Below are 13,523 nucleotides of genomic sequence, written 5' to 3' on the forward strand. Positions count from 1 at the left end.
TTTACTTATTCCTTCCGATCTTCACAGTTCCGGTTCTCTCATTCCGGTTCACATAAAAATCCCAAATCCCCCAAATAAACCAAACCGGAAAATCTCCTTGCTCCAATGGAAGCTCACGGCGGAGGTCTCCGCCGCGTCCTTGTACTCGCCTTCTGCGTTGCCGGAATCTGGTCGGCTTATATCTACCAAGGCATTCTTCAGGAAACACTGTAAGATTTTCACTTCCTACAATCGATCCTTCGATCATCGTAATCAGTTTCAGTTATCAAATCGAAATTCGTTGTGAATTTTTGAAATGTGAGTACTTATTAATGATTTCTCTGTGATTTGATTTTCAGGTCAACGAAGCGATTTGGTCCAGACGGTGAAAGATTCGAACACCTTGCGGTATTGAACTTGGCACAGAACGTGGTGTGTTTAATCTGGTCATATATAAGTGAGTTTCTTTTTCTATATACTAATTATTCCTTTTTTTACTTTCTCTATCTTTTGAATTAATGTGCAGACTTTGTGTATTTTTTTCTTCTTCCAGTTTTTAACGAGTTTAAGGAGATTTAGTGAGTTGGTGTAAATTAGTTTTATACTGTCATCTAATGGAAACTTTTTGTATTGTCACATAAGCTTACTTTATAACTGTATTTTGAAAATAACTGGCATTATAGAATCTTTAATAGAGGTAAGTGTAAATAGTGTATGTCTCATTTTTTCTCTTTTTTATTGTGATTGTTATGTAAATATAGTGATAAAGATATGGTCTGGTGGAAATTCTGGTGGTGCTCCTTGGTGGTCTTATTGGAGTGCTGGAATTACTAACACCATTGGTCCTGCTATGGGAATTGAAGCTTTGAAGTATATTAGTTACCCTGCTCAGGCATGATTGCTTCTTCTGTTTCTTTCTTTGTTAATTGTGGCTACTTTTATAGAAATTACTCTGTTTGATTTAATTAATATATAGTATAGGATTTTTATATATTGTTATGAGTTTGACTTTAAAATATTATAACTTTAATAGGTATTGTGTTGAAAAATAATGAAATCGCAAAAACTATGGTATGTGATTAGAATTAAAAAGGAAAACAAAATATGATAAAGAAATGCATCTTTCCAGTAGGAGTGCCTTATTGAGTCATTAAGAGGACTCCTCATGTATACATGACTCCTTAATACTTTTTTAATATTATTATCTAATAAACACTCAATCTCTCCGTACCAATTAATGTACTAAATAGGTCTCACAAATAACTTTACATCATTACATTTTCAACATAATCATCACAATAACTCTACATATGGGCCTGCATGAGGAGGATAGAGGTGCCTAATAGAGGACTCTGTCTTAACAAGCACCATATTCTCTGACATTGCAATGGAGGTGGCTTTTTAGCTTGGTTCTAAATAGGGGAAGAAACCTTCATTGGTGTTCTTAGAGATAAAAATGGGTCTTACTTTTTTCAACATTAAGTTGGTACTGCCACCTGTAAGGAGTTACCTTACAAGGTAAGGTTCCTTATAGTCGCTCAAGTTAAAACAAATAAAAAGTATAAAGATTTGAGGTAAATGTTGGACTCGTTTGAGTCTTTAAATGGTTTCACTATTGGAGTAGGAACATGATAAAGTGATTAAAGTTGGTGTGGCCCAATAAGGCTCACCAAAAATGAGTTAAGCAACTCTATCTTGGTTGCACCATTAGAGAATGCTCTAAAGCACAAGCTAGCCACACATTGTGTGTACAGGTTGAAGCAACTTTTAGTTGTTTATCCTGCACACAGCAGCATTTTTATGTGGCTTATTCAAATGTTTTTACTTTTTAGCATAAGACTAAGAGCATTTTAAAAGGGGTGTTCTTTTTACTACATGCAGGTGCTGGCAAAGTCCTCAAAAATGATACCAGGTCAGTACATTGAACTTAATGCTAAAAAATAAAGCTTGCATTTTATTTTACTTTGATACACATGAAAATTAGCTGAGGTTTTATGCTTTAATTTTATTTATATAGTTGTCTTGAAATTCTGATGGAATTATATAGTTATTTTATGTGCTTAAGTGATTCAATATTTGTTATTCCTATACTTTTGAGGTTAAGGGGGATTTGGGGTAACTTGTAGATGAATTTCATTTTCTCAAGTTTGGTAAGCCAACGGAAGTTGAACTTTATAATTTAAGCAAAAAATTGGATAGTTTTGTGGTTATGTATTCTTTGAGACTTCTGTAGTTCTTGTCCTTGCGCCTGTGATGAATGTTATATTGCTTTTGACTTAATAATCAATCTTGTTTTATGTCTTAAACTTTTACTTAGTATGCGCCCTTTCCTTCCTCCCATGTGAGGGTGGGTTGAAATAACTGCATTCATTTACAGTCATTTGTGTGTCTTAAATGGTGGAGCTTATGGCTAGTTCTTCTGTTTAAACATTTGGTCGAAAACGATAATAGAAAAGCTTATATTCAATTTTATTTGCTTAACTTTAATATTTAAATTTATCCTCAGACTTTGAGAACCATTCTTAAAATGTCTAACAAATGATTAACTTTAATGCAGTTATGCTGATGGGTTCACTCGTATATGGTATAAGATACACCTTTCCAGAATACCTTTGTACCTTCCTTGTTGCTGGAGGGGTTTCAACATTTGCACTACTAAAGGTTCGGAACTTCTCAATATAATAGACTTCATCTGTCTTGGCTGAATTTTGATGGCCTTTGAATGCTGCTCATCTTTATAAATTTATTATGCATTACAGACTAGCTCAAAGACTATCAGCAAGCTGGCACATCCAAATGCTCCCCTTGGATATGGGCTATGTTTCTTGAATCTTGCTTTTGATGGGTTTACTAATGCAACCCAGGATTCCTTAAAAGCAAGGTAATATAAGTGAAGTTTTTCTCTCTTTTGATTTGGCATATAGCAATACTAGCCTGTCTATAGCATGTAAACTACAAAACTTACACTTGTGCGCGTACTTGATTTCCTCTCTTTTACTCCTTTCTTCTTTGTGGCATTGGTATGACAGATAAGTAACTATAACTTAATGGAAGTTTGTAATCTATGTTATAAAGGAAGAGCACCTAATCTTAATGATTTCTGAACGGACAGTTTCGGAATTTTGTCTTTGTTTAAGGTGTTGTCTTTTGTTCCAACCATGAAGTATGCAATGCTGCTATTTTTAGTTAATTCTGTAGTCAAGTAGATGTTTTTATTGGAGATAAGTTTAATATTGGCAGCTAAAAATGTAAAACTCAAATCAACTGGCATACAATTTTAGGCTTTCCCAGTAAGGTTACTGGCTGATGGTATTGGTCTTTAGGACTGTCTATATGGATAATTTGATACTTAAGTCACAAACAATACCAAATTTATCATGTTTCCCTCTCCTTGTGATGTTTGCTTGTAGGAAAACTCTTATTGCCCGTAGTTGCACTCACATGTCAATTGTTTGAGTTTCTGTTTCATGGGCATATGAATGTATCTTTTTCAAATCTCAACATTGTTAGGCTTTCTTTGTGACAAATGATTCTTTAACATCCTAAATAAAGATTCAATGGTCTTAATGCTTACTCTTCCAAACTATTGGTTTGTCTTACTCAGGTACCCGAAAACAAGTGCTTGGGATATTATGTTGGGCATGAATTTATGGGGAACAATATACAATATGATTTACATGTTTGGATGGCCCAGTGGCAGTGGATTTGAGGCAGTTCACTTTTGCAAACAGCATCCAGAGGCAGCATGGGATATTTTTCTCTATTGTTGCTGTGGTGCTGTAGGACAGAACTTTATCTTCTTGACTATAAGCCGGTTTGGCTCTTTGGCTAACACTACCATCACTACCACTCGAAAATTCGTTAGCATTGTAATATCTTCACTATTGAGTGGGAATCCCCTTTCAACAAAACAATGGGGGTGTGTTTCTATGGTATTCTCTGGATTATCATACCAGATTTATCTCAAGTGGCAGAAGTTGCAGAGATTGCAGAAGAAGAGAAAAGCCACATGAAGACCTGCAGAATTTTTTGAAGTCCGTCAATTCTATTTTAGCTAATTTGTCCTTCAACCCTCGATATATAAATCATTAAAACCTTGAAGGTTCAATGAACCAGATTTAGGTTTATATATACAAAGGAATATTAGTAAATTGTAATTGGATAGATTCCTTTTGATAAGTGAAAAGTTTAGAGCCCATTTTCTTTTTAATTGTGCTAATTTTTAGTTGTCTGAGCATTGTAAGAACAGCTAGTTTTAATCTTATAGCACTCTAAGGCTAAGCTATACTCTATGTAAACAAGATTTTCAGATTATCTCATCTTTTGTTTTGTTCTTTCAAATTTATGCTTTGTTCTGTTAATTTTGCTTTCAATAAAACTTGAACTCAAAGTTGAAGAACTTGGGATAAAATTTAATCAAGGTGAATGAGAACTTTATTTTTTCTCTTATGCAATATAAACTAATCAAAAACTAATTGACATTTTATAGAACCATTAGATAATCAATAATCATAAAGTGTGTTTGATAGTCAGGTGGGGAAAAAAGCAAAGAGAAAAAAATAGAAGATTTTAGTGGTTGGATCTCAATGAGCAAACTGACTTTATAAAGGTGGGGGACATGTCTATTGTTGATATGATTAGTACTTTATGTACTAATTTTAAAATTGTAGCTACATGAACAATTTCACTGTATGTTGCCCCAAAAAACAGAACATAAATAATTATTAAATAGCTTTACTTATTTTAAAAATAATCTTAATTACTTCCAAATAAAAACCAATTAGGTTTGACCATGTATATCTGTTTAGGTAAGACCTACTACTCAAATGAGTTGAAATTTGGAGGTCAAATTAGTCAAAATGTACCTTCCTTTGAGAAAGTTAACAGCTAACTAATGTGCTTTATTTTGTAGGAAGTTCCCTCCCTCTTTTTACTAATTGCTTTTGCCATAGTCATTATTATCTATCTGTCTTCCATCACAACCCCCATCTATGAACTAACCATCCTACTAAATAAGAATGCTGTTCCTTCACAATTGTTTTTCTGCAAAGCACAGTACACACACTCCATGGTAAAATAACTGTGACTAAGAGCTGACAGAAGGAAAACAGTGAGAAATGTTTGCATGTATGCTTCTGTCAGATCAGATTATGAGGTTCGTTGTACAGTTTAGAACTTCTGCATTCTTCATATTTCTTGTTAAGTTTGTCTTTTTGCTTTATGGTATAAAATGAAGCTTTTGTTGTTGAAAGATGTGTCTTTTGTAATTGCGAATGAATTTCATATTTGCAATAAAATTTTGGTGTTTGTTTCCTATAGTCTCTAAGTGATGCTTTTTGTTTTTGGATCGACAAATGCTAACATATAGTTATGTTAGTATTTTTTTCATTAAAAAAAAATTTGGACTATGATCCTTTAACTCTTGCTACTTCTTTAACCTTAAGCTTAACCAGTTGAACTATTCAACCACCGAGTTCTAAGTGATGTTATTTGGCAATTTTCTCTTAGATTTCTCTTCTGGAAACAGGGTTAGGGAAGTAATCTTGAAACTTTACTTTCACAATATGAGAAGAGAAGTATTTCCTCGTGCTTGTTTCTTTCCCTGCTGAGAAGTGAGAACTCCTTGCTCTTATTTTTCTTTTAGTTTCCTTTGTTAGATTAAATATGTTTTTATTCTCTATCAAATACTCTATAATCAAGTTTAGTTCAGGTACCAACTTCCATTCATATTTAGTCTCCAATTTGTGATTTCAAGGACCAAAAGTAGATTAATTTTATCAAAATCACAAGTTGAAAATCAAACATCAATGAAAACATACATAGGAACTAAACATATAAGAAAGTTTTATAGAGAATAAAAACATATTTAACTCTTTTATTTTTAAGAATAGCACATAACAACAATATTACATTAGTTTGAGCGGAATTAAGCTCGGATCTTTAAAGCAATATTTCAGGTTCAAACCTTTTAGATGGAAAAATGTGGTTGGAAGGAGAGACCCCACTAAAGGTAGTAGTTAGATTCTTTGGCAAAGATTAGTTATCAACAAAAGCCAGTAGATACTTCACACTAATGATATGGTTTAAAAAAAAAAACAGATATATGGTTGTGTTAAATCCAGGTTAGAGAGAGAGAGAGAGAGAAATAACATCTGCATTCCACACACCAAAACCAAAATGCATTTCCACTCCAATTATAACTATGTTTCAGTACATCAGAACCAAAAAAAGGAAAAGCATTATTTATTCTATAACCTATGCACACCCAAAACAACAAATAGGAATCATATTTGCCACTGGCTAATCTTTTTACACTCTTTTTCTTCTATCTATCTCTCTATTCATTATATGTAGTAGGATTGGCGAATTGCCGATCACGCAGCAGGCTCTGTACAAAAAAACAAACCAAGACCAAATGCTGGATTGGAGAAAAACAAACCCAGAACAATATCAAAGAAAAAACAAACCAAAGAATGACACGCTAAGCACGCTAAATTTTCGGTGCAAGTATCATGAAATGTAAATTCTAAAGGGTAGGAAAAAGACTGTTAAATATGTTGAAAAGGTCCTTAGAATGTACCTAACATTCTAAGGGAGGGTAGGCCTATCAAAATTTTAGGCTGAACAAAATTGCAATCGTTCTCAAACCAGGATGAGAAGAACTAACGGTGCGAGATGGTCGCGAGAAAGTAAGGACTAAGAAAGGAGAAAGGATATAAATATTTCGGTATTTCAGATGACAGAAATATTGAAATTATTAACTTTGTAAGAGGGCTCTTTTGCAGAGCGGCGGTTGCGAGGGATTGGCGATTGGGTTGAGGGATGGAGACTCCATTCCAAGTGTTTTCATAAGGAAGTTCCTTTCCTGAAAAAATAAAAAAAAAATATGAAGTGTCAGAGAAAGAAGAAAATATAGTTACCTATGTTTAAATTTTTTATGGTTGATGCTGCATGCATGGTATGGTAAATATATTATTCTGTTTTATAGATATGATATGACTGATAAGAAAAATAGACACGATGATTTCAACAAACAGATTGCACTTAAAATCCTGTCATATAATGATTTCTTGTTTGTTATAAGTTCCTTTGTTCCAATAGTATTCAGCGCGAAGATAATGTAATTATCGGCTTCAACTATATAGTACGGAAAATGGCTGTTCCATATTTACTTAGCAAGAAAAAAATAACACAAGTACTTCATACTGTGAGTGAAAAATATTTCATGGAAACAAATACAAGTTTCATCTTTTCTTGTAATATATGCATATTGCATAATATTTTATGTCAAAGTATTTCCTTATTAAAGAAGAGAATGAGACACTAGTATTTCAAAGTAAAAGCTTTTGTTTGGAAGGCATTGCATGAGTGCTACAAATAACCTGTATGTTGCCCTAATTGTGTCTTTGGTTTCAGAGTTTTGTAATTAAAAGTAAAAATGAAAAAATAAATGAAAACAGAAAATGTTTTCCCAAACCACACAAGCCCTAAGATACTTTATATACTATTAGGAATTAAAAATATTAAAAGTACTACTAAGCACTGCCTGCAAAGAAGCCTAATTTATCCTTGAATTGCAAAACTCAACAGTTTTAGTTGCATGATTTATTATGTGTTATTATTGAACAAGTTATTTCTTATCTTAAAACCTATGTCCATTTACATAACTATCTTTTCATAAGAGTTTAATTTGTTTGCACTTTTACTCATACATTCAATCAAATCTCACTATTTTGATACGTCATAATATCATTTCCTAACACATATATACAAATATTTAAACAGTGAAATTTGATTGGACATCTATGTAAAACTATTTACATTGTCAATGCATATAAATTAAATTCTAACGAGAATACTTATCAGTTATCACTATTAGTGCTTTAATCTCACTATTGAACTTAGTTATTTGATCTCCAAAGGGCCTGTGTAACTTACACTTTCTGAAAATTGTGGACTAGGAATTCCTGCAGCTAAGGATCTAAACAGAGGGGTAACTTGAAGAGGGGAACTGAACTCTGTACTTGATAAGGAAGAAACAATACCATCAATGTTTATCTGTTCCTCACAAGATGAGAATATATCTGCTACAAGATAAATATTTAATTAGCAATTCTCCAATAGTGAAAGGTGCTATATAAGTTTTTTTTCTTCTAAAGAAATTGAAACATTTTGGTCGAAATATTTTCAGTTTTAGAATAATTAACCATTTCAATAAGTGGCCACAGATTAACCCTTTTTCTGAACATCATTGACCAGCAAAGTGGCAGGGCAGCCCAATAGCTTTTAACAGTCATTGAGGCCTAAAACAAGTTTTAATATATTTTTTCTTCTTTAGTTGAGAAACCATTAATCTAAGCCTTTTTGTTTAAAAATTCATGACAAATAAATCTTTGTTTGTAGTCCTAAAGGTAGGGCTTTAGTAGCCTAACTCTTGGGCCGGTCATGTAGAACGGTGACTAAAAATGATATTCCCTAGTATATATATTTTTATCTTAGGATTTGATAATCTTACCTTGATCCAAGGATGCACTAGAAAGAACCACTTGATCACATCCTCCAACTTCCTTTTGGTCTCCAATTTGTATAGATTTCAATTCAGTTCCACAATCTTGATGCAGTGAGTGTTCCAAATTCTCATCAGAAGAATGAGGCAGATTACCTGACTCTGTACTGTGTTCAGAACTGCCTGGAGAGTCTTCATATAATTCCATATACCTGTTATAGATTCAGAAGTGATTAGCTATGAAACATTGACACAAACACAGAAACAACATTGACACCAATAATAATTTAAAAATAAAAATAGTTAAATGTAACCACATGTGTCAGTGTCATATCAGTGTCTTACATTGATATATGACACTGGACACACTTTCCATCTAAAGTGTTGGTGCTACATAGGCTATTAGATATTCCATATCCCTCATGAAAGTTATATATTTTCAAAGTTCAATGAACTTAAAGTACCTCCAACATGGCTGGATTTCCTCACTACTATTCTTTAAGTCTTCCAATAAATCTTTAAGATCTACAAGCTGTAAATCTGGAATCTTATATCCAGGAATATCCGATTCTTTGTTTCGGTTCAGAAACTCTTGAAGAACCTGAATCAATACACACATTAAAAGTTGATTTAGTTCTTTTGATATTGAACTTCTTGACATATATAATATATTCTACTTTGGTTTTTGCTTTTGAATGCATTAACACAATTGGAATTTAATTTGGAAGAAGTTCATATGATGTTCAAAAATCAAACCAAGAGAAAGTTGGGAAACTATCAAGCCTCTCACCTTCCATGCATTTTCAAGACTTTGGTCCATATTCTCTGCATCAAGTTTTAGAGCTAGTGAAGTTAGTAGCTCGGCTTGTTGCATCAACGCGCTTATCTTTGGGTCATCCTTTTTAAGAAATGTTCCTTGAATTTTGTTTTGAGCTGCAAAGGCATGAGAAATCATGAGTTAAATTATAATAATAGGATGGCCAAAGTTATTTATGGCTTAATATATTAGAGGATGTTTGGTTCATTTTCTGTTTTCATTTTCAGTTGACGTGTTTCCAATAATTGTAGTAATTAGTCAAAGCATATCAACTGAAATTTAAAATAGAAAATAATTTAGTTTGAGTTTCACACAGTGTTGTCAATTGTGGATCGCAGAGTAGTTTGTTCAAATTTGGCTACATTACAATGCTATAGCACCGCTATAGCTGTTATTTGACAACCCTTTGTACAAAATAGCATATCGCATAATAATAACTCTGCTAGGTTATAGCGCCGCTATAACAGCCAACATTGGTTTGACAATTGCAAGGATAAGGTTTCATGATTAAAAAATTTCAATAGTAATTACCATAACCACTAAACTTCACATTGCAGACATGATGCTGATTTGGCAAGTTGTTGACGTTATGAGAGTTTTGAGCTAAAACTGCTAACGGCACTCTTGACTGCTGATTCATTGGAGTTTCATTTAGTTTATGTGATCTGTCTGCAAAGTTGATCTTTTCTGCATCATCAGGGATATGAGACCTCCTATTTAGAAAATGAATGAAATGTTAACACTTCTTCATAGAATTTATGTATTTTGATTTGTTAGCTTAATTAATATACCTCATCTTCTTATAATCTACTGCAGATTCTGATGCTGCGTCTCGGAAAATAATCCTTTTGTTATTCGAATTTGTGTATGAAGTGTTGTTCTCTTTTGCTAAGGCTTCATATTTAGCTCTCTTTTTGCACAATGTCGAGAAACGGTTTTTCACAGCGTTATCCGTTCTGCATACAAAGAAATGAAGCATTTCAATTAGAATAATGTCGCAAAAAAAAATGTATATTTTGGTCTTTGGTGATGAAAAGAATGAATTTTTGGTTACCTGCCTGATACCACCTTTGCTATTTCTGTCCATCTGTTGCCAAATATTTTTTGAGCCTAAAGATATAATAGCAATAAATTAGCTCTCAAATCAGATTTACTGAGATAAGATACAAGTTTAGTGAAATACAATTGGTGTCACCAGAAGAGTTATACAAATAGAAGATCTTTGTTAGTTTTGGTTGTAGCCTAATCTTACTAGGGTAGATTTCAGTGTTATCGAATGTGAATGAGACTTGTCGGAAAGCCAAAAGTTCGCCATTTTAAGCAGCTATATCTGCCATAAAATAAAATGCCATGGCGTTGTCATCCTTCACAAATTGGCCATAGCAGTTGCCAACAAAATCACCACAATCTGCCATGGCACTAGCATGATTGATATTTGACAACACTGGTAGATTTTGATGAAAACAAGTGACCTTTCATTGGTACCAGTACTTAATATCCTTAAGTTCATCAATGGATTGAGACCTAACCACAGTGAGAAAAGACAGAAAAAAAGATAAAAAGGAAAAGATGAAGTTCATATTTAAAAGTTATATAGGCCATTATTATAAAATAAGCTTGTTAAACTCCAATCGCAAGTGATTAACGAACTTCAGTGAAAGTCGAATTGACTAGTCGTACCCAAATTCAAACTCTGAACAATCTTTGACTAGACTTTACCTACGTCCTGGTTGAACTTTGGATTACTATTTGAAAATCAGAAGGTTAAGAAAAAAAAAAATTCCAATGGCAACTATATGGTATGAAAGTGAAGCTTTGGAACATAGAGAGCAAAATTTTACCTCACATAAGAGCATGTCTTCCTCTGGTGACCATCCTCCTTTCTTGAAATCAGAATTCAAATAAGTATACCATCTGTTAATAGTACATTAATTACTTAAGCATCAGAAACAGAATAATAACAATTAAACAGAAGACATGAAAACCTTCATGATCTAAAGTATAATACAGATAACTAATAACTGATGAAAAAGTAAAAATATGGTGAATGAATATAATCAAAATTCAAAAACTTCACCTTCTTCTACACTGTCTTGTAGTTTTATCCTTGAATTTAGAAGCAATTATTGCCCAACTGCATGTGATTATTGAAATGAAAATCAACTTAGTTTTACATATGTCAATGAAAACTAAAAAATCACTAGTGAATACTAACTAGTGAACTCAAAAAGAAGAATAACCAAAAGGGTATATTAGTATTAGTACTTTTCAGTTCCATGGATTCCAATTTGTTCTCTCAATATATCATCCTCCTGCAACTCACACAAACACACATATAAGACACTTATCAAAAGAATCATAAAATAAATTCAACAAAATAATAGTAGGTAAAAGAATATAAATAAACAAAAGAATAATAATTAATAATAATATTTTATGGTCAGATAAGAAGAATGAACCTCTTGAGTCCACGTCACAATGTGACGCTCCTTCTTCTTAGATTCTTCATTAGCAAGATGCTTTTGTTTCTGATGCTGCTGTTGCTTCATATCTTCCATGATCTTTCTCTTTGTGATTGTTTATTCTATTTGGTTTTTGGTAATGTTGTTGTTTCTCTTTCTTAAACGCTCCTAGGAGCCAAGTTGCATGCTAAAGCCAAACACTCTTCCTTTATAATAATATACCATAAAAAAAATACTTTTTGTAAATATTTTTTTACATAAACAAAAAAAAACAAAAAAGGGAAAAACCCTTCTTCCTAAATCTCTTTCATTCACCTTTTACAATCTCACTGTGTTTTGTTTCAAAACGGGATCCGTAATAAGCATAAATTCCATTCTTAAAAGCTACCTTAACAAAAAGCTATTTCAATTGTATGAAATGGCTTTGGATTCTAACTTTTCAGAAACACTTATCTTTTCCTCTGTTTTCAAAACAGAACAATGCTTAATGCTAAAATTAAGGAACAAAAACTAAATGAAAAAAGTGAAAGGCAGAAAATGGGTAATCAAGAAAACATACAAGGATTTATAAAGGGTACATGGGTTTGAATCAAAATCATATTTTTCCAAAAACCCAAATGAATTTTCAGTATTTGAATTTTTTTTTTATACTTGTATGTTTTATACATGAAATTGATAGTGTAGATCTAAAAAATTGAAAATACCCAAATGAGAAAAGTGGTGTTTTTCAATGTTCTAAAGTAGACAAATACCTCAACTATGTATGAATACTATGTTTGAGATTCTTCTCTGTGTTTGTTTGGTTTGTTATTTTTTGTTTGGTTTTTTTCTCTCTCCAACTTTTTTCAAAACGGTCATGTTGCAAGAAAAAAAAATGGTGGGGTCAAAAAAATAAAAATAAATAAAAATGAATAGATGCTTGTGTTAGTGGGCGGGTATGAAGTGAAGTTTGAATATAACACTGAATTTTATGAGCTACGTGCAGTGTCCACTAAAGGGTAGTACCAAATATCATACCTTAGATATGATGATGATAATATAAAGCAATAGAAAAATATACTCATATAGAACACTTGAAATTTACCATCATATATATACATGAATTCATGTGTTCATATACTGAAGTTTATGGTTTGAATTTTTTGAATTTTTAAGAAAACATGAGAAGGTACGTGACCTAACCAGCTAAGCGTTGCAACCTAACATTTTTTTATGTTGAAATTAAATGGTTCGTGACTTCATGTCATGTGCTTCATTTGTGTTTTAATTTTGTTATTGTCATGCTTAAATGTACTATTCTGATTTGAATTTTTTTTCCATTTACCCCTCATATTATTCTCATATTTTTATAAATGCGATGAAATAACGTTTTTGTCCTTATATAAATATTAAAAAAATTTATTTTTATTCATATTATCATTTTAATTTTTATAAGTGTGTGGCAAATTTTTCTATCGAATTTTATTTTTTAAGTTTTTAAGTTTTTCGATACATAAGTAATATTCAAATAAACTCATATTTTCATCTCTAACAACATCAAATAAATAATAAAAATATGAGCTTATTTAAAAATTTAAGTTATGAATTTGATGAAATTTGCATTATATTGAAAATGATAATTAATTTTATGGGTTTTGTTTGAAAATTTTAAATTTTTGTAAAAAAAAGGATAACACTGTTGACATTTTAAAACATAAAAATATCAAATTGTCACTTAAAATTAAAATAAATGATCAAATCGGGAAAAAAAAAAGAAGAT

The 13,523-nt window shown here is 31.9% G+C and overlaps 2 protein-coding genes across 3 annotated transcripts; one reads left to right on the forward strand and one right to left on the reverse strand.

Annotated features, from left to right (window-relative positions):
- Nucleotides 1–4,322, forward strand: LOC101508290 (UDP-galactose/UDP-glucose transporter 3). The gene is made up of 7 exons (XM_004489957.4): nucleotides 1–209; nucleotides 339–436; nucleotides 741–871; nucleotides 1,861–1,891; nucleotides 2,537–2,640; nucleotides 2,739–2,860; nucleotides 3,584–4,322. The coding sequence occupies exons 1-7, from the start codon at nucleotides 106–108 to the stop codon at nucleotides 3,990–3,992; spliced, it is 999 nt and encodes a 332-aa protein (XP_004490014.1). The 5' UTR covers nucleotides 1–105; the 3' UTR covers nucleotides 3,993–4,322.
- Nucleotides 4,323–6,136: 1,814 nt separating this feature from the next.
- LOC101508608 (transcription factor MYB88-like) lies at nucleotides 6,137–12,687 on the reverse strand. Of its 2 annotated transcripts, none has more exons than XM_012712822.3 (12): nucleotides 11,762–12,687; nucleotides 11,568–11,614; nucleotides 11,380–11,436; nucleotides 11,144–11,216; nucleotides 10,357–10,412; nucleotides 10,094–10,258; nucleotides 9,834–10,015; nucleotides 9,276–9,418; nucleotides 8,950–9,086; nucleotides 8,495–8,697; nucleotides 7,918–8,066; nucleotides 6,137–6,844 (listed from the first exon to the last, which is right to left on the reverse strand). In XM_012712822.3, the coding sequence occupies exons 1-12, from the start codon at nucleotides 11,858–11,860 to the stop codon at nucleotides 6,737–6,739; spliced, it is 1,419 nt and encodes a 472-aa protein (XP_012568276.1). In that variant the 5' UTR covers nucleotides 11,861–12,687; the 3' UTR covers nucleotides 6,137–6,736. The 2 variants fall into 2 exon arrangements, with proteins under 2 accessions (XP_012568276.1, XP_004490015.1); XM_004489958.4 differs by having other exon boundaries at nucleotides 7,918–8,063; nucleotides 11,762–12,682.
- Nucleotides 12,688–13,523: the final 836 nt, after the last annotated feature.

Source organism: Cicer arietinum, chromosome 2 (genome assembly GCF_000331145.2).
Source record: "Cicer arietinum cultivar CDC Frontier isolate Library 1 chromosome 2, Cicar.CDCFrontier_v2.0, whole genome shotgun sequence".
Classification (NCBI taxonomy): domain Eukaryota; kingdom Viridiplantae; phylum Streptophyta; class Magnoliopsida; order Fabales; family Fabaceae; genus Cicer; species Cicer arietinum.